Raw genomic sequence first — 25642 nt, 5'->3', positions numbered from 1 at the left:
TAAAAAGAGATACAAAAAAATATTTATAAACAAGTATATGGAAGAGGAAATGGGTTAATGAGGAGTGTGCTAAACAAATAAAATAGGGAAAAATTGTATATTATACTTGCTTAAGATATGTTCAGATATTTATGTGGATATTTATGTAGTATATATTATATGTTGAGAGGGATAGTTATAATTATGTAATATATGTTTTATATATTTATTATGTATGTAGCATATATATATTTATAGGGATATGTATGTAGTTTATATAGTATATATTTATATTTTCTATATTGATATATATATATCTATATTTTGTATATACTTATATGGATAATTATGTAGTAATAGGCATGTTTACTTAGTATTTATAGACTATATTTATATGGATATTGTGTAGATATAATAATAGCAATAATGTAAATTCATTGTTATAAAGGGGTAGGAACTACGAAAAACTGTATACTTCCTACTCCTTTTTTGAACCTATGTGCATATGGAGACGTTACTGTTTATTTATTTTTTTTATATACATGTTCGAAATAAATTCATTCATTCATTCATAAGAAAGTAAACATTTAGTAATCTTGAGGGTAACTAAATGTGATTGTGTAAAATGTATGACTACACCAGTACACACTAATCACAAAGGAATGTACATGTGCCTCACAATTGTTCTTGAATATGATTAATGAAACTACCAAATTCTTACACTATTTGATTTTCCATGTAACTATGCAACAGGTGAATGTGAGGATATACATTGCAAACATCTGCAATAGCATTGCAACTTTAAGATATTCTTGTTACCAAACCAGTTAACACACCCATCAGGACATTTGTTATAATTTTACATATGATGTAAAAAAGAAAGAAAAACAAAAAGGGTCACATAAAACTAATTTGTGAATAGCTGACTTGTGTTAATATTTATAGAACTGATAGAACAACTGATCCTCTTGTTTAAATAAACATGTTTTGGCCATTATCACCAACACACCCTCTCTCTCTCTCTCACACACACACACACACACACACACACACACACACACACACACACACACACACACACACACACACACACACACACACACACACACACACACACACACACACACACACACACACACACACACACACACACACACACACACACACACACACACACACACACACACACACACACACACACACACACACACACACACAGGACAGGGCTCGTTTAAAGTGCTAAAAAAACAAAGGGCGTTGCCACCAAATGAGTTAATACTCCCATCGCTTAAGAAACAACTTGTGAGTTTATTGGATCGTTGGAACATTACAGTTGATATACGTCATCATCTTGTATTGGTAGTGAATAGGTGCCTCAAAGAGCAGCAGTGTTTAATAGATTCATTTGACAAATAACTGACAAATCAAAACGTATAGTCTGTGAGAAAAGTCTTTTGACTTTCCATGCAATTTCTTGACAATCACTTCCTTTTCACAATTATTGAAATTGAATCAAGAATTTTCAATCAGTTTTCAAGACCCACAGTACAGTTCAAGAGGGCCATTGTGCAGTCTTGGTCCGTTTCTGTAAAAATTAGAAAAGAAATAGAGAAAAAAGGTGGAACACTGCGTAAGAATAAGGTCACCTGGATGAGAGGAAATAGAAATGTATAACTATTTTCATAAAGCAATTATTGGAGCTGATTTAAGAGTAGTACAGCAGAGTGACTGTCTGAGTAGCTGGTTTTATTTTATAAAGATTGGACTGCGTTTGTTTTAACGCATCGTGACAAACTCCTCAGATGAGGTGGGGTGGATGGCAACAGTCCTGTCAAAGTCTGCCTTGGTTGCTCCCATTTTAATGGCCACAGCAAATCCCTGCAGCATCTCGTCACAGCCGATGCCCTGCATGTGCAGACCCACCACCTGGAGATGGGAGACAATTCAAGAGGAAAAAAAAGGTACAGAATTTACAAAGAATGTTAAAAATAACATCAGCCAGCCTTTTAAAAATGAGGAACAACTCGTACCTTCTCCTCCTTGTCCACACACACTAGTTTCATGATGCATTGACTCTTCCTGGTTGTGATGGCATGGTACATGGGATTGAATGAAGTCTTGTAGATCTTCACATTCTCCTTTCCTCTGGATCTAATAGCCTCCTCTGTGACATGAACATAAACAAATGTAAATGTATGAATTGTTTTTTTTACCTTCCTGAACAACCCAGATTAATTTATCGTAAATGCAGCATAAAGGCGACCTGGGATCAAGACTCACCCTCAGTGAGGCCCACCGTGCCGATAGGTGGGTGGCTGAACACCACCGTGGGAATGCTGGAATAGTCCAGTTTGGAGTTTTTCTTCCCTTCAAAGAGTCGGTGTGCCAGTTTCCTGCCTGCAGCGATGGCAACTGCCCCAACAAGTAACATAATCAGTCAGGCTCTGAATGACATTAATCGGAAAACAAAAACATTCCACGTAGCTAAAAAAAAAAGAAAAAGGATAATATACTTATTAAAAAAAAAATAAAAACACAGGTAAAAACTAGTACTGCTGCTACCATATGTTTTTTTTAAGGCTTAGGCTATTTACACCCAGGTGCAAGTACTGATGCGTAGGCTATTTACACCCTGCTACCAATATCATTATTTGCATTCATGTATTATTAGAAAAAAAAAATTTATAGGAAAAAAAAAATAAAAAATCCATCAGCTCAACAGTGATTGACAGGTATTCACACCACTTTTGATAAACTTTATTTAATCTCTTCAAAATCTCTTACAATGACATAAGAGCAAAAAATTGTTCATACAAAAGTGTGAGAGCAGACGTTTGCCTGGCTCTATTGTTTGACATGGTTCCAATTGTTGCATTTGTTTCCATATGTCAACAGGGTGTGAATAGCTCAGCTGATGGGGGCTTGCTATTTGTACCATGGTGCAAATAGTCACTCCGTTTTTTTAAACACCAAAAGTCTTAGCTTCTGCAAAAAAAAAAAAAAAAAAAAAAAAAATCGATTTTCAGGTGTCTCTAAGAAATTGTTTGTGATATAAAATATTTTTTTCATAAAGCTTAGAAATAGATTTCGTATCTAATATAACACCTGTTTATTACACCGGGTCAACAGAGCTGGAGAACATTTGGTTCTGGTTCCACACAGGATGGACAAACGGAGAAGCTACAGTTCAACTACAGTGCCACTTTTTCAGCAACTAGGATCTTTTAGGTGTCTTTTCTTTAAAACCCTGCACTTTTTATGTGTTAACTTTAAGCTTGGCCGAATGCTACTTTTTCCAAACCGAGCATTAAAACAATTACAGTCGCTTCAGCTTAAGAGAAACTGCTTTATGTGTGACCAGAGAGTCATAAATCTGTTTTATAGCAAAAGGCACAAATAAAAACGCCTGGAGCAAAACTTAACATTAGATAATTTAGCATCAATACAGCTGAAGATCTCCTCCCGGTGTATCTGCTTTGAATGCTGATATGAGCCCAGCGACAGGAGTGATATCCTTCAGCAAACATCATTAATTTGACCTGTTATCTCACACCACAGTGAACATGCAAATGACCCAAACCTGAAGTATTTTTTTGTCTTCCTAAAAGAATATAAAAAACAAAAAATCTGTGTGCTTTTGAAAAAGAGGTGCAAAAAGTGAAGAAAAAATGCCAACTCCGCCAAGTTGGAGTTCAAACCTCCTTAGGACGTGTAAATATAAGAGCCACAAACTCTACAGCAGCTCACGTAAATTTATGGTGACCTGCTACCAGAAGTTCATTAATGATTTTTGTTTTTGTTACAGAAGAGAAACGCAATCAAAACATGTGTCCTCCATACATTTCTACAGAACCATACCATAATTCCAATGGATGAAGGCTAAGACCAACCTTTGTCAGTTTAGCCTCCTTAAAACAATTCATTCATTCATATAAAAGGAAATAAAGTGACTCAAACTCCATACAACTGGCTAAAACTCCCCAAAACAAGCCATATCAATGTGCCTATGAACACTTTGCATCTCAATTTTTTTTTATATGAAATAATTTAAATACATTAACATAAAAAGCCTTTATAGAATTTGATTTGGAAAAACTGGACTTTAAACACAGATTTCTCAGAAGAATTGTGTCGTCTGTACACCTTCTTACCAGGTGTGAGAAGAGCTCTGCCGCAGACGTCTCCGACGGCGTAGATGCCAGGTCGAGAGGTGTTCTGGTACTCGTCCACAATGATGTGGCCTCTCTCATCCGTATCCACCTTCTGGAAAACAGAGAAAAAACCAACAATACAGTCAAGAATCTGGACCTTTTAATCCCCGTTTCATTTTGAGCCGCGAACCAAACTTGGTTGGAAAGCCACACTGCTTCTGCTCTCTTCCCAACTGCACTGTGATGACAGTGAAATGAAAGAGCAGTTGAGCAGAGAAATCATGTCTACAGCATAAAACAACAACGACTCATGGCAGCCGAGCAGGATTAAACGTAAAGCACATCACAGAAGACGGAGGCCACCCTCACCGAGAGTCCTCTGAGCCATAGACTTCACAGAAAAGTGCACACACAACATAAAAGTGGCCACATTATGCTAATTTCCTCCCATCTCATTTTAATCTTTGATGCTTTTACAGTAGCTTTGTACCCTGCACATACTCCAACAGGTCATCATTATTTTAGATAGATGAAGACTAACAATTATAGGGAGAGTAATTGTAGAAGAAGAAAAAAATAATTTGGGAGCAGGCAGAGCTATGTTAGCGTCAAGTGTTTCCAAGTGTCTTGGGATACAGTAGGTCCAAAGTCCCGTAGGAAAACCTCCGTGTGGAGGCCATAAGGGAGTTCTGTAAAACGGAGCCAGCGATCTTGTGAATTTTTCACAGCCTCAGGTGTGCAAATCCTGTTCTGCAGGCTGCGCTTAAGCCTCATTTTTTGAGCCGTTGTTCACATGTAAAATTACAATTTATCATTTTATTGTTGCAGCCTGAAATGGCCCCATTAATAGTTAACGAGCTCTGTTACGCCCTTCATGTTCTCCTCCATCTTAAATGTTCATAAACGGAAAAATAAGTAACTATGGCGTGTTCTCATTTCGGTTTCTCCTCTCGTCACATTAAACCAAAGAAACTGCAGCGCTACTGAAAACCCATACATATGTCTGTAGAGGTAAAATATCTTTATATTTTAATAAAATATCCTGAGAAGACCTCAGTTGTGAATCGGCACCATATGAATAGTGTTCGTTGGATACGTGGGCCTGTTCAGACATCATTGCTTTAAATACAGGACTGTCTCAGAAAATTAGAACATTGTGTTAAAGTCCTGTATTTTCTCTAAAGCAAAACTGTCATACATTCTGGATTCATTACAAATCAACTGAAATATTGCAAGCCTTTAGTTATTTTAATATTGCTGATCATGGTTTACAGCTTAAGACAACTCAAATGTCCTATCTCAAAACATTTGAATATTCTGGGAATCTTAATATTAAACTGTAAGCCATAATCAGCAATATTAAAATAATAAAAGGCTTGCAATATTTCAGTTGATTTGTAATGAATCCAGAATGTATGACATTTTTGTTTTTTTTAATTGCATTACAGAAAATAAAGAACTTTATCACAATATTCTAATTTTCTGAGACAGTCCTGTATATGTAAACTTCACTCATCATACTTAAAAACAACATAAAACTTATGTACCATCTGTCTTTTCTTATTCCCAGATATGTTTTTTATGTTCATCTAAAGTTGTTGTGTTACCCAACTTTAAGACCTGCTAAAAAATGAATTTATTTTGGTTTTGTATACGGCTAGGTAAAGCCTGAGAAAGTGAATCATTTTCTTTTGGTATCACAGTACACTGAACAGCAGACTGTTACCATCCCACCGATGTTCAGTCCCGCGATGTTGGGCTGCCTGCCGATGGCCCACATGAGGCAGTCCACATCCTGGATGACGGTGGTCTTTTCTTCATCGTTCTTCTTCTCCGGGTCTTTCGTGATGAGCGTCACCTCCAGGCCTCTGTCCGTTTTACTCACACACTTCACCTGCGAGTTCTTCCACAGATCCACGCCGTTGTTTTGCAGCTCTTTGGTGCAGTTGTTGCTGATGAAGGTGTCGAAGTTTCGCAAAACCTGAAGGGAGAAGACGAGCGGAGAGAATCAGGTTACTGCACTGCCGAGCCCCGCTGGAACGGTTCTGGGTCGCAGCTGTTTTATTCTTACCCCCGTCTGTCGAATAATGAGGGATGTGTTGGACCCCAGCGTGGCCAGAATGCCTGCCATTTCCACTGCAATATATCCAGCACCCACAATCAAACTGCGCCTGCCGGAGAAACGCTCTTTATTAGAGACGGAAATGTTCCTGGACATGTTCAAACACACCAGAGATTATATGAAAAACTTACTTTGGAAGGGTTTCAAGTTCAAAAAAGCCATCACTAGTGATCCCGAGACACGCCCCTGAAGTTGTCAGAGAAACAGCAGGTTAGTACTCATGGTGGAGTTTGAGACAAGCTGCTCGTCTTCTCTCAGGCCCTGTCCCAATACTCCCACTACCCCTCGCTTTCATCCCTACCCCTAAATTTTGCGCGTTCCCGTGAGGGTAGTGGTGTCCCAATTCCTCTTTCCACCTAGGGGTAGTGAAGAAAAGTAGTGTAGTTGCTATCAATTTGTCCCTACGGATGTAGGGATTTCCGATGCTGTCCAGCTGATCTAGGGACAAAAAAATTTCCCAGAATGCTTTTCGTCGTCATTTGCGGACTGAATCCAAAAAAAAAACAAAACATGGCGGACATTTCTTATGTTTTAGTGAATAAAATCAATATTTTGAGTTAGTTTCTGCATAAAAATGCGTTTTGATTACATTTCTAGCGAGAAGTATATATTTTACTTTCATAATATTCACTCAGTGAATGTACATAATGACTTGTTTGCCTGTTTGCCGAAGATCACGCCAGAATAAAGGCTGATTTATGGTTCCGCGTTACACCAACGCAGAGCCTACGGCGTAGGTTACGTAACCTACGCCGTAGGCTCTGCGTCGATGTTACGCGGCGACGCGCGCCGTACGCCGTATCCTACGCTGTAGGCTCTGCGTCGATTTAACGCGGACCCATAAATCAGCTCCCAAGCCGGCAGGCAGGCAGAAATCTCGAAATTTTCTGAGAAAATTTCTTAACAGGCGTAGCTACAACTGATAGATTTCATCTATTAAACCAACATTTATCTTCCTAAATTATTTATTTCAGCCAGCGGTAATTCTCCACAGAGCTGCAGGTTTCTCCCCGGGATGACGGCGCAGGTTGACCTGGCGAACACGTCTTTACTCCGGCTGCTGCTGCTGCTGCTGCGCCCCGGACCGGCGGCTCTTATCATCTCCGAAAACATCGGGTCAAATTTTTAACAGGCGTTATTTGGATAAACTTAGCCCAGGTTGGGGATCTTAGCGGTTACTTTTACGCCTGAAAAAATATTAAAACTTAATAAATTGGCATATTAACAGCGCTACGGCTGAAATTAAAACAGCTTTTGGCTCTCAGCTTCCTGATTTTAGGGGTGGTGCTGAAAGTAGGGGTAGGGGGAGTATTGGGACAGGGCCCTGGGAAGATTTCAAGTGCCCTAAAATCTGTCCCTTCTTTTTTAGGTGTAGTGATAGAAAGTAGGACCAGTGAAAGAAAGTAGGGCTAGTGAAAGAAAGTAGGGGGTGTATTGGATTGGGCCTTCGTCGTACCGGGAACTTCAGCTTCACTCAGAACAGAAGGCTGCCCTCCAGTGGCAATGAGGATGTGAGGCGCCGTATACTTCTTTCCATTGACCTCCACAGTGGGCTCAGGGTCGTCTGTAAACCTGGCATAGCCTTGGATGGTCTGGATTTTAGCCTAGAAAAGAGCATGTGTCTTTACTGTCACCACAATTAGCTTTTCTCCTCATAAATACAAACTAAAACGAGCCTGAATACTTATAACTGATGACAAACCTGCAGGTTAACCACAATATTCATTTTTAGTTACCTTGTCAAGATTGTTGCGATAAATGCGGTTCAGGTGTGCAACGTATGCATCCCTTTTGGCTTTGAGAGTTCTGCAAACAAAAAAGAAAAGGAAAAAAAAAGACAGTGTTGCTAAAGTCTCCTGCATCTGTAGACAATGACCAACTTGACCAGAAAAACTTGTCTGTTTTTAACGACTAAGAAAGCCTCAAGCTAAGCATTTCATGCCATGTGGATTAGGAACCCTGCACACAGACAAATGTATGACTATGTGGTAAATGCAGGTTATTTGGTAAATGCCTCATACCATAAATACAGTTACTACTATAATTGTTTAAAAAGTTGAGGCCCTAGAGGCTTCACACGCAGCCTTTGTCACTTTATATTTTCACTCAAGTATTTCTGCAAGTAATGCCTTGCAGTATCACTGAAACATCTTTGTTCTTGTGTAAACAGCCCCGACTGGCCAGCCCCGTGTGGCACTGAACCACTCCTTCCACAGGCTTATCTCCAACAGTCATTTTGACTCAACTGGGTGGCGCTCGAAAAAGAGAAGTGGGTAAAAGTGAAGAAACAAATGGGAGACAAAGAGAGAAGTCGTCCTGTGACATGAAAACCGTTTTGTTCCTAGAAAAAGCAACAGCGGCTTTCAAAAGAGCTCATTGTTCTTGCATAAAAGAGGTGAAACCAAACACCAACAGACTCTGAAACTTACTCCCAGCTGAAACGAACGTCTCCAGTCTCAAAGCCATAATCGCTGTGATCGTGTAGATACTCGGCATGAACTGCAGCATTCCACATAACCTGCGGAAATGGAAATGTACAGCGACTTTGTCGTGGCGGTTTCCAGTTAATATTTGAACAAGCACAAGGAGAATAAGAAATTTACCTTTTTAGGAACGCAGCCAACATTGACCTGAGGAAACAGCAGAAACAGCATAGTTATTCAGTGCAATCAAGATCAAACAAGATCCAAACATCTGATATTTTGAAGACGAACACTGCAAAAGTCTCATGATTTAGCCTCAGTGTGTTTCAGAGTTAGATACAGGGTTTACATATCAAGGGAGCGGTCGTGCACTTTAAGACAAATACAAAGCAAAGCGGGACAGTGGTGCAGAAGACTACACTATATTTCACAAGTTCATGGTTTACAAAAGGGTGATATTTTGTAATCAGCATGATGAAAACCTTAAGTTAGGTTCTCCATTTCTATTTATGTGTCAAATATTAGATGCAGTGTACTTTAACAGCTGAAATGAGGCTTACAGTTTCCAAGATGTACCGTAGTTGTTTTTTTTTCACAGAAGCTGTCTGCTGCTCTTAAATCCCTAAACTATACTTTTTTACCTGTATATTTTTCACAGTTGAGGATTTTAGTTGGCTTTGGTTGAATAAATAACCAAAAGGGCAACATGCAATGTGTTGTTGTTCATCTCAGTTGCAATTCATCTTATTTCAAGACCAAGTTGTTCATACACTGTACACTAGCACCACGGTGGGAATGGCTGCTTTAAACTGAATAACACCTTGAGTATTGTTCTGTGGTCTGGGGATCTGCCGCTAAAGGTGAGCTCAGAAAGCTGCAGATTGCCCAAAATAAGGCTGCACGCCTGGTATTGGGTTGCTCTACCTGATCAAATATTAACTGCATGCATGATTCTCTCTCATGGTTGCCAGTAGTAAACAGGTTAGCTTTAAACACAGCTGTAATGTTTAAGTCAGTCTTGATCAGTAAAACACCTGACTTTTTATTTAAACATATTGTTTTTAGAAGTACTTACTTAAGTAGAAATGTTGGCTATCTATACTTCACTGGAGTAATTATTTTTCAGACGACTTTTTACTTTTACTCCTTACATTTTCACACAATTATCTGTACTTTTTACTCTTAAAATTTTAAAAACAGCCTTGTTACTCTATTTCATTTCGGCCTTTAAAAAAAAAAATCCAGTTAAATTGCTCCATCCGGATAGAGTGAATTTGGTTGTGGTTTTGGCACAATGAAGGATGTTCTTGTCCAGTTTTGTTCTTACATCCGTTCCTGCAACTAAACTTGGATGTAGATTCCACTAAAGGTTAGGATAAATGATAACATGCCTCTGAAGTTTGACTTTTTGCACCATTACAATACTTATAGGCAACTAGTCATCATATCTTCTGCTCTCTGAAACACATGTTAATGCTCAATAGTACACATATATGGTTCTTTAATATATTTGCATTATACTAAGATGCATTCATTTTCAATGGCTTTTTCCCCCCTTACATTACTTTTATTTTTATACTTTATACTAAGTAGTTTTGAAACCGGTACCCTTATACTTTTACTTGAGTAAAAAACTTGAGTTGATACTTCAACTTCTACAGGAGTATTTTTAAACTCTAGTATCTATACTTCTACCTGAGTAATGAATGTGAATACTTTTGACACCTCTGCACATAAACAAAAAGGAGTCCGGATGCTTCTCAGTGAACCTGGTAACAGACATAACAGGAGCAGCACGAGTCCAGCTGAATAACAGCATTTTTTTGTAGTTTTTTTCCCTTGTACTTGTTGTTTTTCTTTTACTCACGCAGGTACCTCCGAGTTTGTGGCTCTCGATCACGGCGGTGGTCGCTCCCAGCTCGGCGGCGCGCCGGGCGCCGGCCAGCCCTCCCGAGCCGCCGCCGATCACCAGGAAGTCGAAGCGGGCCGCGTCGGAGCTCATGCTGCGGCGGAGGAGCGTGTGTCTGCGCGGGGAGAAGGAGACGGGCGTCCTGAGAGCGAGGCGGCAGCCGAGGGCTCGAGTCCCCGAGAAAACAGCCATAACCAGGAAGTGTGTGCGGGGGTGTTGCAGCCGCCGAGGGGAGGGCCGGGCTGCTGCTGTGTCATTGTGAATCGCAACAAAGCTGTGTAAATCCCAGAAACAGGTTTCACAATAGTCACGGTGATCCTCGCATGAGCCGCTGCACGGAGGCTGCTGTCAGGATTCTATTAGGTTGTTTAAAGGTTTGAAGGGTTTTTCTATAAGGTCACCTTTGTACAGACTCATTACCCCGCCACTTTAAAACCAACATGTACATTTTTTCTTTTAATATTATTTTTTCAATTTCACCACAACAAATTCCTTGTGTGTGTTAAACTACTTGGCAATAAACTTCTTTCTGATAAGATTCTACATTTGAAGGGTTTTTCTATAAGGTCACCTTCGCACAGACTCATTAAACCCACATGTTGTACATTTTTTTTCTTTTAATATTATTTGTTCTTTTGTATTGCACCAAATCACCACAACAAATTAATTGTGTGTGTTAAACCACTTGGCAATAAACTTCTTTCTGATGAGATTCTACATTTGAAGGGGTTTTCTATAAGGTCACCTTTGTACAGACTCATTACTCCGGCACTTTAAAATCAACATGTACATTTTTTCTTTTAATATTATTTTTTCCAATTGCATCAATCACCACAACAAATTCCTTGTGTGTGTTAAACTACTTGGCAATAAACTTCTTTCTGTATGTGTGTATATATATATGTGTGTGTGTGTATGTGTTATATAGATATCTTTTGTTTTTTGTATAGAAATTAAATTAGTTTTGATTATAATGAAATAGAGTTTAGGGGGTAATACGTTTTTATTTCTTCCTACTCCTTTTCGAGCATGTTAATTATGATGGATGCATGTTTTTATTTATATTTTTGTTTATTTTGTTTTCTTATTTAAATGTATTTATTATTATTGTTTTGTATTCACTACTGTTTCATGTTCGAAATAAAATTTCAAGTCAATTCAATTTCTGATAAGATTCTATATTTGAAGGGTTTTTCTATAAAGGTCACCTTTGTACAGACTCATTACTCCGGCACTTTAAAACCAACATGTTGTACATTTTTTTCTTTTAATATTATTTGTTCTTTTGTATTGCACCAAATCACCACGACAAATTAATTGTGTGTGTTAAACTACTTGGCAATAAACTTCTTTCTGATAAGATTCTATATTTGAAGGGTTTTTCTATAAGGTCAACCTTGTACAGACTCATTACTCCGCCACTTTAAAACCAACATGTTGTACATTTATCCGTACATTTATCCCTACAGCTCCTTCCCTATGGCTGTGAAGAAACTGCTACAGCACTCATAACACCAGCCCTTGTGTAAATACTTAATTTCATTGCACTTTATTTTATGCTGTTTGGGATTCTGGCTGTGAATGTAGCTGCTGTCCCTGGAGGAAGCTTTTTGTTGTATACTGTACAATGATAATAAAGCTTCTTATCTTATCTTATTTTTTCTTTTAATATTATTTGTTCTTTTGCATTTCACCAATCACCACAACAAATTCCTTGTTTGTGTTAAACTACTTGGCAATAAACTTCTTTCTGATTCTGATAAGATTCTACATTTGAAGAGTTTTTGAAGGTCACCTTTGTACAGACTCTTTAACATCACCAACATGTTGTAAATTTTTTCTTTTAATATTATTTGTTCTTTCGTTAAACTACTTGTCAATAAACTTCTTTCTATTTCTGATAAGATTCTACACTGGTGGTTACTCTCAACGCAGGAACATCCTGGTTTGAAGGACTAGACTGCCAGGCAGGTTTATTTGTATAGCACAATTCAACACAAGGTCATTCAAAGTGCTTTACATCAACATTAAAAGCGGCAAGACACAATTAAACAGTAAATAACAAATAAAATGAAATAAATGATAAGAAAAGAGGTAAAATTATAAAAAGAACAAGCTTTTAAAAAGTAAGGGCAGTAAAGTACAGTAGGTAAGTATTTCATTTAAGAGTATGTAAACAGTAATGTTTTTAGCCCTGATTTAAAGGAGCTGACAGTTTGAGCTGAGTTCTTCTTTAGGTGAAGGCAAAAGAGCAACAGGTGCTTTAAAACAGATAGGTTTCATCTTGTTTTTCCTCAAAGTTTTAGTGATCTTAGGTATTTGCTGAGTTAGCATCTCAAGTAAGAAACAATCAGCAGGATGTTTATGGCTGAAAGTGTGACATGTTTAGGTTTATTTCCCCACAGATAAGGTTCAACATCTGCTCCTATAACATACAAAACACCTCCCTTTTTCAGTATAAATATGACTGGATTGATGACCACAGCTTGCATTTCTCTCCTACCTCTGTGGTTTGAGAAAAGTGTACCTCCGGCTGGGAAATATTGTGCATGACATTATAAAAGCTTGTATTAACACTTGATTCTGTTCACTGGTTTTCTTATGGCGCACCAGTCAAACGAACACGAGGATCTTTCACTACAATAACAGGAGTAAATCAGAGCAAATTCTGCAGCACTGATTTCATTAAACACAAGTCACAGCTGACTTTGACGACTCTGCATTGCTGCTGGATGTTTGTTTAGCCGGTGAGCTTGTGAAGCTGTACTCACCTCTCACCAGGGTAGATGTATATCCGTCTTAGGAGCAAAACTGTGGAACTCATTAGACAATGACCTTAAATGAGCAAACTCAATAAAAGCATATCAGCTATTATTCAAAGCAAAGGTAATGGACAAATATATAGAAGCACAATTAGCAAACAAAGAAGAATGTACACATGTGTGCGTGTAGGTGTGTGTGGGTGTGTACCGGTATGAACATATGCATGTATAGTATGTAGGATTTGATGTATAGACACGATACACATGCATGAGATGAAATGACAACCTAAATTGGTTTTGTCGGTTTCTTTAGCACCTTTTCACTTCCTGTTTTCAGAGCTATCATTATTATTATTATTACAGCTATTATTATTATTATTATTATTATTATTATTATTTTGTGTAGCCTAATGATACTTCATTTGTTCTTTTTGCATTTTCTATTATTTCAAAAGGTGGGCAAGATAAGCTTTATGCTTCAAGCCCAGACCTTTTCGATCAAAATAATCACCATGTTCACCTAAGTAAATGTTTATCTTGCTTATTGATTTCTATGCTTATTGACGGAAATACAGATAACTAACTAACCTGGCGAGGGCCACCGACGGAGGGATCAGTCTGCAGATCTTCACCAGCAGCATGTTGATGTTTTTGATGGCATTTTAACAGCTTGACTCTCTGCCACGCAGCGACACAGGCCTGCGGTTTGACCTGCAAAACAAACCCATCAAACCACTTCCTGTACTATTATCCCAGCTCACAGGCCCGGTACTGATAACAGCTCGTTAAAACGAGATTCACACGTGGTGCCACTTTAAATGTATTAATCTCACAGGAGAAGTTGTGATTTTTCTACCAGGGCGTGGATAATGATTTAAAAAAATCCATAAAGCGTTACGTTGTTTTTGCAGCTTGAGTGTAGATTCAATCGTAATTTACGAGTTGAAACCATACACTATTAACGTAGCAGCTGTTCAGGAATTGCACCAATGTTGCGAATCATTTTCCCGATTTGTCAAGAGAAATAATTCACCAAGAGAAACTTCCGGTTAGGATTTTCAAAGCAAAGGATTGTTTTTTTTTTTTTTTACAGATCACATGCTTTACAAAGACATTGACACACACACACACACACACACACACACACACACACACACACACACACACACACACACACACACACACACACACACACACACACACACACACCTCATGCAGTATTTTCTCCCAGTGCATTTTTTTAAGATTATTATTATCATGAAAATAAAAGATTATGACAGTCCAAGATAAAGGAAGGGGATGGTATGCAGCCTTACAAACGCATCAAATCACCAACGAAAAGGGGGATTTGTATCCAGTGTATGAACAGGTGTTGTGCCAAAAAGTGATTGTCTGCCAGAATCTGATTTCTTCTGATTTCTGGCCGCGGGAGTGCGCACAGCAGCCCGTTGAACGATAGCGCTAAAACGTCAGATTTTCAGATTATGAAGCTCAAGAATGAGATCAAGTCATATTTAGGCAGAAACAACTTTTCATTAACTGTATTTGGCCTTCAATCAATTTTTGGCAGGTAAAAATGCTATTTTGTGTTGTAATGGTCCTTTAAAAGAGTAGCAAGAAAAGCAATCCTGTGAGCTCTAGTGTTTATATTATGAAGCTCAAGAATGAGATCAAATCATATTTAGGGAGAAACAACCTTTCATTAACTGTATTTGGCCTTCAATCAATTTTAGGCAGGTAAAAAGACCCATTTTCAGGGGAGAAATCAGATTCTGGCAGGCAATCACTTTTTGGCACAACAGCGGTATATAACGAGAGAGTGTGTGCGTGCATGCGTGTGTACACAAAAGAGTGTGAGTGTGTAGTGTCTGGATGTGTGAATATATGTACTGTCTGTGTGCATGAGAGTATGATTGTGGTTGTGCATGTATGGGTAAACACATTCATACATTGCTATACATTGCTGTACAGTTAATGTATAGTACTGATACTATAAAAACATGGATGCAAATTTGTATTGACATCCCACTACATGTATATTTATACTTTGATAGCCAAAACTATTTGTTTATTTGTCTTTAGTTTGTGTGCTCTAACAATCATTAACTTCTTTTCCTGCACTTCCTTATAAACATTGTCTAGTATTGATTGTATGATAATAGGGTAGGCATCACAAGCTCATGCTTCAGCCTACACCTTTTCTATTTGAGCCATCTCTGTAGTGCCTCTTCCTGCGCACTTCCTGTTCAGCTCAAGAACAAAATCAACAGCTTAATCAAAGTGGCAATGAAGATAATCGGGCACAGCAGCTATCCACATCTTCAGACTATCTATGAGGAAAGGGTAGTAGTTCTGGCCAGAAGCATCCTTCAAGACCCCTCCCATATCTTACATTCTGAGTACGAGCTCCTGCCTTCCAGGAAACGGTTCAGAGCCAGTAAATGGAAGAGCAATCGTTACAAGCTCTCTTTTCACCCCACCTCCCTGTCCTTATTAAATAAACTACCTGTCCTCCCTTTAGAGGGCAGTGTCCCCACCGGGACAGGTAGGGGACAGGAGCAGATCTGATCTGCTGTAACTAAGCTGCTGACTGATCTGTAGTAGTCAGTCCTTGTTTTTATATCTTTACTACCGTGCTGCTAATGAGGAAATGAGGAAAAAGCTTGTTTTTATTCTTTGTTCTTGCTTTTTTTTTCATACTGTACCAATATTGAAATGTAATGAAATTATGTTCCGGGATAGATGCAATTTTAGCCTAGGGAATGTGCAATGTTGTTCACTGCTGCTTGGTTTCTCACTAATTTTATTGTGGTATTGAGTCTGATATCTGTTGCTGTCTGTATGTGTTGATTGTATGTGTTTTTATACGCTATGCATGTATTTGATGCCTAAAACAAATTTCCCTAGTGGACATTAAAATATAACTCAACTCAACTCAACTCTCTGGTTTTGCTGTTTTCCCCATGTGTGCTGTATAATGATGGTTGCACCGATGTAATCACATTGTTTTTTGGATGACCAAAATAAACAAAACAATAAAAATAAATAATAAATAAATAATGTAGTTCATAAATAAGTGATGCAGTACACAATTGTTTTATTGCAAAAGGGGCATCTAAATTAAATACAAAAAATTATGAAAATTGTTATCAGAAAAGTAAAAAATTCGTCTTTTCAATTTTTCTTATTTATTTATGTCATTATTTTTCACTCTTATTTTGAAAACGACAGCGGTCACTTCCGGAAGCTCGTATTGCGCTAGCAGCAGACGGCTAATGTGGAGCTAACTGTGAACGGGCTGCTTCGCTGCGTTGACAAGCGTCTATACCAGGTCCAAATAAGGTATTGTTATAGGATTATTTTTCGTTGAAAATGCTGTAATAAACCAGTATGCCGTTTCAACGGATACAAATCCCCCTTTGCGTCGGTGATTTGATGCGTTTGTAAACATTGGAGCCGCGGAGCGTCGACTCTCCTGCTGTTTCAGGCCTTTTACCAAATATCCAGCAGCAGCTCGGGGCTGTAAATACAGACAAGCAGCTGCAGCTGCACACCAGCCCTCTGCTGCAGCTGGGACTGGCGTAATCCTTTATTTTCATAATAATAATAATAAAAAAAACTGCTCTGGGAGAAAATACTGCATGAGGTGTGTGTGTGTGTGTGTGTGTGTGTGTGTGTGTGTGTGTGTGTGTGTGTGTGTGTGTGATTTGTATTTTATTTATTTTTTAATTTCAAAACGGACAGTGCACAATAAGATATTAATCTTGTACAAGAGAATATGTATTGTGCCAGGTTGTAGCAGCTTTCTATTTTCCACCTGTAGTCCCTGGGCAGGTTGATGGAATACTACATACAAATTAGTATAGAAAAAATAAGTAAAAGAGCAGAACAAAGCAAAAAGACCATAGATAAATAAAACATGGAAGCAGATTCAACAGAGCATGGGATCTGTCAGATGTTGGCACCTTTATCTTACTTAGTAGTTAGGTTTTATCTTATTTTCTTAGTCTTGTTTTTAGTCTTCTTTGTAAAGCGCTCTGAGATCTGTTGTTTAAGGTGAAAAGCACTATATAAATTGAAATTATTATTATTATTATTATTATTATTATTATTATTATTATTATTATTATTATTACCTAAGATTAAAGCACACTTCATAAATGTACACACACTTGGCCAGATGTGAGAAGGTGTGGGGACTTGTACATGAAATAATGTCAGAGTATTCCATTGAGTCATTGCAATACAGGAGAATGATGACTTCCCAAATGCAGTTTTGCTTTGGGGTCCACTACACTCTCCCCTTGTAACAGATCTGGGGCCTCATGTACTAAGAGTGCGTGGATTTCAACTTGAATTCGTGCGTGGAATTAACAAGAACGCAAAAATTCATATGTACAAAGCTGTGCGTACGCCCAAATCCACGCAGGTTTCTCTGTACATCCCAATCAGCGTGGATTTGGGCGCACATGCGGGAGCACAACACTCCGCCTTGTCTCCTCCCTCAAATATGTTTGAATATGATAATGAAGATAATTATCCATTAAAAACTGCTCATCCTAACAAGAAATGTGCAAAAACAGGTAAAACTAATAAAAAAAGAAAACATCGGCTCTGAGCTGGGTGTCGGACTCCAGTCCTAAGGCCGGTGTCCCTGCAGGTTTTAGATGTTTCCCTGCTTCATTGCACCATGATACAAGTGACTGTGTCATCAACAGAACTATCCAGACTTTGATGCCAAGTTGGTGATGATCATTAATTAGAATCAGGTGTGTTAAAGCAGTGAAACTTCTAAAACATGCAGGACACCGGCCCTTCTGGGATTCAGTTTCTACATTATGGTGTTCTTTGCTTTGCGTTGCGTTCCGTGAAGAGTCGTGGTTTTATTATGATCATACGGGTTTGTTAATGTTTATGGGCAGCGTTAGTGCATCATTACACCCCGCTTTTCTTGTTTGTATTTTAAGAACCGACACCAGAATTTTTGGTGGATGAAAAACGGCTCCTCGTTCTGCTTTATTGTCATGCATATTATATAGCCTACTAACGCATTAAGACCAATGTACACTTTATTGAGTTTTACACATTGTGGATGTCCGCGATCACCTCTCTCATAAGTATAACAATGTGAACAACATGAATTTATATTTAAAACATGAAGCATTACGATCTGATTCCTCTGCTGCAGAAATAAAGACAATTTGTGCTGACGGGATTATCGAGGTGCAAACGTGAGAAATAAAGAACAAAATTGCTGTAACTGGAGTGTTTCATCCGCAGGAGGAGAAACCGGTCTACATCCAAAACGTGATTGCCTGCCAGAATCTGATTTCTCCCCTGAAAATGGGTCTTTTTACCTGCCAAATATTGATTGAAGGCCAAATACAGTTAATGAAAGGTTGTTTCTGCCTAAATATGACTTGATCTCATTCTTGAGTTTCATAATTTGAAACTCTGACGTTTCAGCGCTGTCGTTCAGCGGGCTGCTGTGCGCGCTCCCGCGGCCAGAAATCAGAAGAAATCAGATTCTGGCAGGCAATCACTTTTTGGCACAACGGTCCATCACCGGAGAAACACTTTCTGGATCCTGCAGAACCTGCAGCCGACTAATATCAGACTCTGAAAGTTGCCTAAACCTTCAATAAAAACTTCTTTCATCATTGCTGAATCACATCAGTTCGCAACCAACCTTTCCGTGACACCTTTTTTTTATTTAAGACATCTTTACAGAACCGGTTTTTGCTGCAAAATGTATTTTAATGTTTTTTTCTGTCCATACACAGTTATGGCATGTTTTAGGATCTGGCTTTTATCTCCAGTACTCGTCCCATACGGTCGTCATGGTGACAGAGATGTCCGACCTGCAGCTCCAGCTGATGTATCATGTTGGTCTGAACCGGAGCAGCTGGTCCAGTTCAGGGCAGAGATCCAGAAGATCCTCTTGGTACCTAAACCAGCTGATGGTCCAGTCTTAGTCCTGGACAAGCAGATCAGTTTGGTGCCTGAGGACTCGCTCCTGATCCTGCATCAGCAGGTTCCATAACGGAGCCAAAGCTCCATCAGGATTTGCAGGTTCCATCGTTGAGCTCCTTTAGTTGTTTGTTCAGATCATGTGGTTGATTGTGAGATTGTTGCAGCTCCACTCTTGTGTAACTTATCTGGTGATGTCGGGACTGTCGTGTCCTTCACGTGGTCGTGAACTTATTGTTGACGTTACGTTTCCTCATATTCTGCACTTCACTGTATCACCAGTGAGTGTCGCCAACGGACAAAACCTCAGAAAAGTGCGTACAACAGCCTTAATGCGTGAGTGAAGGACCGCAGCTTTCTACGTTCACGTCATTCTTTGTACATCCGACCGTGAGCGTTGAAAGTGGCGTACGCACGTTTTTTGTGCGCCGCACTCTTAGTACATAAGGCCCCTGGTTGTTCGTGTTGACTTCTCAGAGCAGAGAGTAACACATTTTCTTAAGGGGGAGCGGCAGCATTATGGATAATTTAAAAAAGTAAGCAGACATTTGAGTGCTTTATCAGATTTTCAAAGTTTAAAATGTCATATTTAGTGTGTGTGTGTGTGTGTGTGTGTGTGTGTGTGTGTGTGTGTGTGTGTGTGTGTGTGTGTGTGTGTGTGTGTGTGTGTGAGTGTGAGAGAGAGAGAGAGAGAGTGTGGGGGACGGCTCGTCTGACTGGCTGGTTTTCTTGTCCAGGTAGCTGCTGAAATCATCTATCTGTTTTTTCACAGGTGGATAGTGCTGCAGGAGTGTGGTCTCCTCCGAGGGACTGAACCCGGCACATCAAGTGGAGACGGATGTTTCCTGCATGGTGTAATTCCCATTTCGGACCATGTGAGACCTGGATGATCAGGAGGTCTCAGCAAACACCATGAACCCTGTGAGCTATAAAAGTATGCCGCCATCAATGAATGGCGGACATCCGAATTTGTCACTGGACCATCTATTGAGCAAATCCAATGTGATGTACTGTGAGAAGTGTGGATTCGCTTCGACTGATACTGTTGTGTTTAAGAAGCACATGATTGAGCACATGGGGACAAAGTTTATTTGTTTTTATTGCAACAGCGTCTCCTTCAGTGAGGCGGAATTGAATGAGCATTTGAAGCAGCACACTTCCAAATATCCATTTAAATGTCCCCACTGTGGTCAAGGATATATGAGAAGGCGGTGCCTTATGAAGCACATCGATCGTTTGCATAGTAAAAATATTAGCCAAGGACCTGCTAAGCCTAGTGTGACGAGAAGTCCGTTGGACTCTGTCTCCAGTGCCTTAACAAGTGCACACACTGCTGATCCTTTACCACTTCGACCTGTTGTGCGGGTGACAGTACCTACTCCTGTTACACCTGTCATCAGATTGGGAAGAGATGAACCAAGAGTGAAAACACTGGACATCAATGTACCAAATGCCTCTAATGGTAATGCGGACCACTTCTCCCCTTTGAATGGACTTATTCAACACAACAGGGCTCTGACAGTTGCTTTGCCAGAGGAGGTCACAATCCCTGCGGGCTGCTTGGTTGAACTCGTTGAAGTGAAGACTGTCAACGGGACTAAGGAGCTAAAGTTGAGGCTCATCTCTCAACAAGAAAATGGGTCTGTGATCAAGGACACAAAAGCGACAGTTCCCCAGAACTTTGCACTGGGGAAGCCATTGTCATCGACATTACACCATCCCAACACGGTGAGGTCTATGAGCATGGGCATGTGCACAGTAAACAGGAAACAGTTTGAACCTAAGAAAGTGAATGTGGAACATGCTGCTGTTGTTCCGGTCAGTATTTCAAACCCTTCTCCGAATGTTGTCAACAAAGAAAAGAGTGGACTGAAAAGAGCATCTCCAGAAATAATCAACTTGGAGTGCAACACTGTTATCCCAAGCAAGGTCTCCAAGAGCATCCATAATCCTGTGAGGGAAGGAAACAGCGGGATCAGACTCTCACAAACGGTACCTGCCAACCACAGTACAGCCGCTCCATCTGTCATCTCCAGCAGGATTGCCAGCATGAGTAGCAGGGTGAGTACCGCTCTGCATCCAGCCAGCGTTAGCACAGTTGTTCCCCAGAGACTGGTGGAGGAGAGGAGGAATACAACCCCGGAACATTCAAAGGGTATTCCACCCAGGAGGGCATCTGACTCAAACAATATTCAAGATAAGTCAGCAGCTGTGAAGGTGGAGCCAGGGGAAATCCACCGCAAGAGCAACAGTCCTTTAAAAGGAGTAAAAGAGGTGGTGTGCTTGAACCGGCAGAGCACACCAACGTCTAACTCCATGACTGTTCCTGTATCTGCAGCTGCGCCAGTGAGACATCCAGTCATTTTAACGTGTAAAGACAATGTTGTGGATAAAACGTTCCCACGACTAACGACTCTAAACAAACCACCATCAATGAAAACACCTGTCCTTCCTAATCACACTAATTCAAAAGCCTCTACTTGGACTCAGGAAGTCAGATCTAATGTAATAAGAGAAAGACACGTGCCAAAACCTGAGAGTTTTCCTGTCATCTCTTCGGTGTTTTCCTTAAGTGAACAGCCTGAGAAAGGCCAAGGGTCCATGCAGCCACTGCTGATGGCGCTGCGAGGGATAGTGATGGATAAAAAACCCAGCCCTGGCAGTGCGAATAAAGACCACGTAACGATAAGTAAGGGCCCAGAGCAAACATGTAAGTCTCCAACGTTAAAGCCTAATGTGGAGGTGCCCACAAAAAATGGGTCCTTCACCCACGATGTGATATTGACAAAGCAGCCGAGTGAGACTGTAAAAGTAGAAAAGCAGAGTAATGGGGTTAAGCAAACACCTCAAAACACACAAAGTGATGTCAGCGTCAAGGAAGAAAATAGTTCCACTACTAAAACATTACTCAATGCGTGTAGTGACGTTCCATCGTCAAAGTCGCCAGAGTGTGAAATACCTAAAACAGCCTCCCAGGTAGAGGCATCTGTGGCCGAAGTTGCGCTACAGCAGACAGACGACGGTGAACCCGTTGTCTCCCCAAAGTTCTTGACCATCTGTCTGAAACGGGTACAGTTGGGTGTGTGGAAAAAAAGCAAGAAGGGACTGAAAGTTCGAATATCCAGATTTAAGCCTCAGATACCCGTGGGTAGACTGACTGATTGTACCGTCATTTACCCGATGCCGTTGAAGAAGGACCAGCTGGTGAAACGGCCGGGTCCCAATCAGCCGGTGGTGGTGCTCAATCACCCAAAGCCCAGGGTTTCTGCACAGGGGCCGAGAGCAGACACCGTTGCTGACATGGGGGCCCCTGAAGCGGCTCCAAAGTGCCAAATATTAAAAATGAGGCTAGGCAAAGTGGTGGGACACAAGTATGAGGTGATGGGGTGCACGGTCGGAGACTTTCAGTGAATGTGTCACTCGTCGGTGGACGGGAGTCGTACGTTAAACAGAGAATAAGTAGTATTACAATGGAAAGATGTCTTTCTTCCACACACTGACAAAAAATACAAAGGAAATTATTTTCTTAACAGGACTGTAAAATCCCAAACGTATGGACATCAGCAACATTGTCTTAAATGTATTATATGTAATATTAAAGTGCAATCCAGTTATACTGCTTTGGAGCAGAAGTTCTGGCTCGTGTGAGACTGAGTAACACAGATGTTAAATACTGTTTCAGACGTTTGAGAAACCAGTAGATCTGTCAAAGGTATTAATACGTTTTTTTTTTTTTATTATTTAAACGGCCAACTTTTTAATTAAAATCACTAATAATCAGCTGATGCCCTCAAGTAGCCTCCTAAAGTGTCTGGTACAGGAGGAAGTAATTGATTTATGTGTATGATGCCATTTCTTATGGGTCATGTTCACATGAAGTACATGTCCTTTTTATTTCACTTTAAATTTACTGAAGTGGTTATCTGCATTTTACTTCACGAGTTCTCATTCACAACTTTCTAAAATGCTTTGCACAGCTGGTGTAACAGGTTTTCAAAATGCCGCCAGATAGACATCAGTCGTCGTGTGAGCTGCAGGGGATTTTCACCTTCAGGCCATCTCTGAAAACTTGTCTTTGGAAAAATATTTAAATGATCCACTTAACAGTTGCTCAACTGTCAGTGAACAATTCGTCAAATGTAACGGACCAATGAAACAATCGCTTTAACGTATTGATAGTAGAATTGAGGCACATACTCCCTTTTTATTAAGTTTGATCATATTAGTGAGTTGTTGTACTTTAAACTTGAGTATTGTGGAGTACGTCTGGTTTACCACTGGTATTTATTATTGTTGAACATTGTTGTCCGTGGATTTGAACATTTCAAATCTTGCCTGTTCACAAAAGACGGATGAAAAGCTGCAAGTAGAACCTGGAGTATTTCTAAAGGTCCAGAAGGTGTAAAAACGCAGTACAAAAGGGATCTCAATGGCCATTTTTCAAAGTCTCAAACAGTCATTGTGTTTGTTGTTGTTGTGTGTGTTTTTTTCTTTTTTAAATTATACAATTTGTGTGAATTGATGTACAAATGTAATCTTTTGTTTTTAAAGGGTTTCTTTTGAATTGAAATATGTAATTAGTCAAACAGGAATTTTGCACTTAACTTATTTGACTTTTTTATCCTATAAAATAGTAACTCCCAAAACATCGTTTTAAGTCTTAAATGTATCCCTTTTGATTGGCGTTCGGTCCGCAGCCACAACCCAACGACGCGTCAGAAACCAACCCTTCATGGTTTTTCTCTAAAAGAAAAAAGAAAGCCCTGCCCTTGTCTGTTTTTGTATTTTTCCTGCCATAAAGACACTTGATGCCCACGGTGATTCCTCAGCGTTCACTATGTGTTTGTATATTTTTCAAAAGCATCAAATGGACATGGTTTTCAGTCCTGATACTTTGCAGATCTGTTTCTCATCTAAAGGCAGCATTAAGACACCAGTGTGTGTCCTCGTTCATAATATCTTGTATAAGGTGCTAGACCTATGATAATACTTATAGGTTTTGGTTGCCCACAGCTATTGGCTGTGGGATGTGTTCTTTTTTCTTTGTTTGGGGGACCATTTTAATATTTTATTGTAAATATACCTATAAATATAAGACATGACAACTGATGTATAGACTTGGTAGGAAATGGCGGCCTGTGCGCCTCATTTGCTTTCCTTACACTGCAGTATGTGAAGCTGCTGTGCAGTCCCTGTCATATATTATTAATATTGTTATTATTTTAAAGATCCTTATGAGCATTTGATCTAGTCTTGAAGTCACTTCTCATTTGTGCAAGAGTCCCATTCCAGTAAAAGGTGATTTTCGGTTTTGGTTATTACATCCTCACTGTTCATTATCATTGTGATCAAATGCTTTTATAATAACAATTGTGTAACCCATTTTTTTTCTATTAAAAACAGGGGAAATATAAGTTTGTAAGCGTGAGTGTGTTTGTATCATCTTTTCTTCTCAGTCACATTGTGTCAAGTTTTAAAGCAAAGCTCAATCCCTTTTCATAGCAGGTAAACAGGTATTTTTGTAATATTCTCATTCGAGCTGTGCTTTTTATTTATTTTTTTCCTTTGACAGGATTCAGCTTTTGCTTCATAGACACAGTAGCTTTCCTTAATTTAAGTTGAACCTCCGTAGTTTGTATGTCAGTCGTTTCAGGACCGTCAGTGTTAAAAAGAGGGGGAAAAAAAACAATGCATAAAAGATGAAACACAAGCACAGCTTAATTCAAAATTTCTGTGTGCAAACATTTCACTATAAAGTTGAAGAATAAATTCAGTTTATGCCAAAATCAAGGACAGAAAAATGCAGAACAGTAAGGTTAGGTAAAAGGGCCGCAACAGTAATACCCTCCACTGACTGCTGAATAAATCTCCCTTTTGCAACCAAAGTTACTTCTGAGCGGTTAAGTCTTGGACAAAGAGCAAGTAAACGTGTCCTTAGGTCTTTACTGATACCAAGAGAGGACCAAACAGCCTTCTGGCCAGTGGAACCCGAGTGTTCCTCAAACACGGGTCTAACTTTATCACACCGGTGCTATAAATACATCCGTCAGCTACAAACACGTCCCAAGGAACAAAGTTTTATATATATATATATATATATATATATATATATATATATAATCTTTTAAGTTGCATATTGGAAGAATACATTTATGATTACTTGTTATAATTTAGATTTTGTGAGCAAAATTTAATTTAGCAGCCTAAATGTTACATTTAGTGGTGATTTTTAATGTAATTAAAAACTGTTGAGCCAACTACAGTAAAATAATTAATAGAATATGAAGTGGCAGAAATATTTGTGATGAATCTAGCTTAATTTATAA

The 25642-nt window shown here is 39.4% G+C and overlaps 2 protein-coding genes across 3 annotated transcripts; one reads left to right on the top strand and one right to left on the bottom strand.

Moving 5' to 3' along the window:
- Positions 1–1267: 1267 nt before the first annotated feature.
- On the bottom strand, positions 1268–14190 carry gsr (glutathione reductase). Of its 2 annotated transcripts, none has more exons than XM_061724916.1 (13): positions 13935–14190; positions 10543–10858; positions 8856–8882; positions 8682–8770; positions 7989–8058; positions 7709–7856; positions 6384–6438; positions 6202–6301; positions 5857–6111; positions 4131–4242; positions 2260–2391; positions 2010–2143; positions 1268–1905 (listed from the first exon to the last, which is right to left on the bottom strand). In XM_061724916.1, the coding sequence occupies exons 1-13, from the start codon at positions 13985–13987 to the stop codon at positions 1756–1758; spliced, it is 1641 nt and encodes a 546-aa protein (XP_061580900.1). In that variant the 5' UTR covers positions 13988–14190; the 3' UTR covers positions 1268–1755. The 2 variants fall into 2 exon arrangements, with proteins under 2 accessions (XP_061580900.1, XP_061580901.1); XM_061724917.1 differs by having other exon boundaries at positions 10543–10699; positions 13935–14177.
- Positions 14191–16605: 2415 nt separating this feature from the next.
- Positions 16606–24730, top strand: LOC133446809 (zonadhesin). The gene is made up of 2 exons (XM_061724915.1): positions 16606–16688; positions 20089–24730. The coding sequence occupies exon 2, from the start codon at positions 20229–20231 to the stop codon at positions 22725–22727; it is 2499 nt and encodes an 832-aa protein (XP_061580899.1). The 5' UTR covers positions 16606–16688; positions 20089–20228; the 3' UTR covers positions 22728–24730.
- Positions 24731–25642: the final 912 nt, after the last annotated feature.

Source organism: Cololabis saira, chromosome 7 (assembly GCF_033807715.1).
Source record: "Cololabis saira isolate AMF1-May2022 chromosome 7, fColSai1.1, whole genome shotgun sequence".
NCBI lineage: Eukaryota > Metazoa > Chordata > Actinopteri > Beloniformes > Belonidae > Cololabis > Cololabis saira.
Note: the sequence above shows the minus strand (reverse complement) of the source record. Positions and strands in the feature narration are given on the sequence as shown.

Excerpts from the sequence above, each read along its gene's own strand:
- gsr (XM_061724916.1), bottom strand. The coding sequence starts at position 13,987 with ATGCTGCTGGTGAAGATCTGCAGACTGATCCCTCCGTCGGTGGCCCTC. Across the intron at positions 8,883-10,542 it reads ACAAACTCGGAGGTACCTGC|GTCAATGTTGGCTGCGTTCC; the intron begins GTGAGTAAAAGA and ends CTGTTTCCTCAG. Across the intron at positions 6,439-7,708 it reads GAGTGAAGCTGAAGTTCCCG|GGGCGTGTCTCGGGATCACT; the intron begins GTACGACGAAGG and ends TGACAACTTCAG.
- LOC133446809 (XM_061724915.1), top strand. The coding sequence starts at position 20,229 with ATGAACCCTGTGAGCTATAAAAGTATGCCGCCATCAATGAATGGCGGA.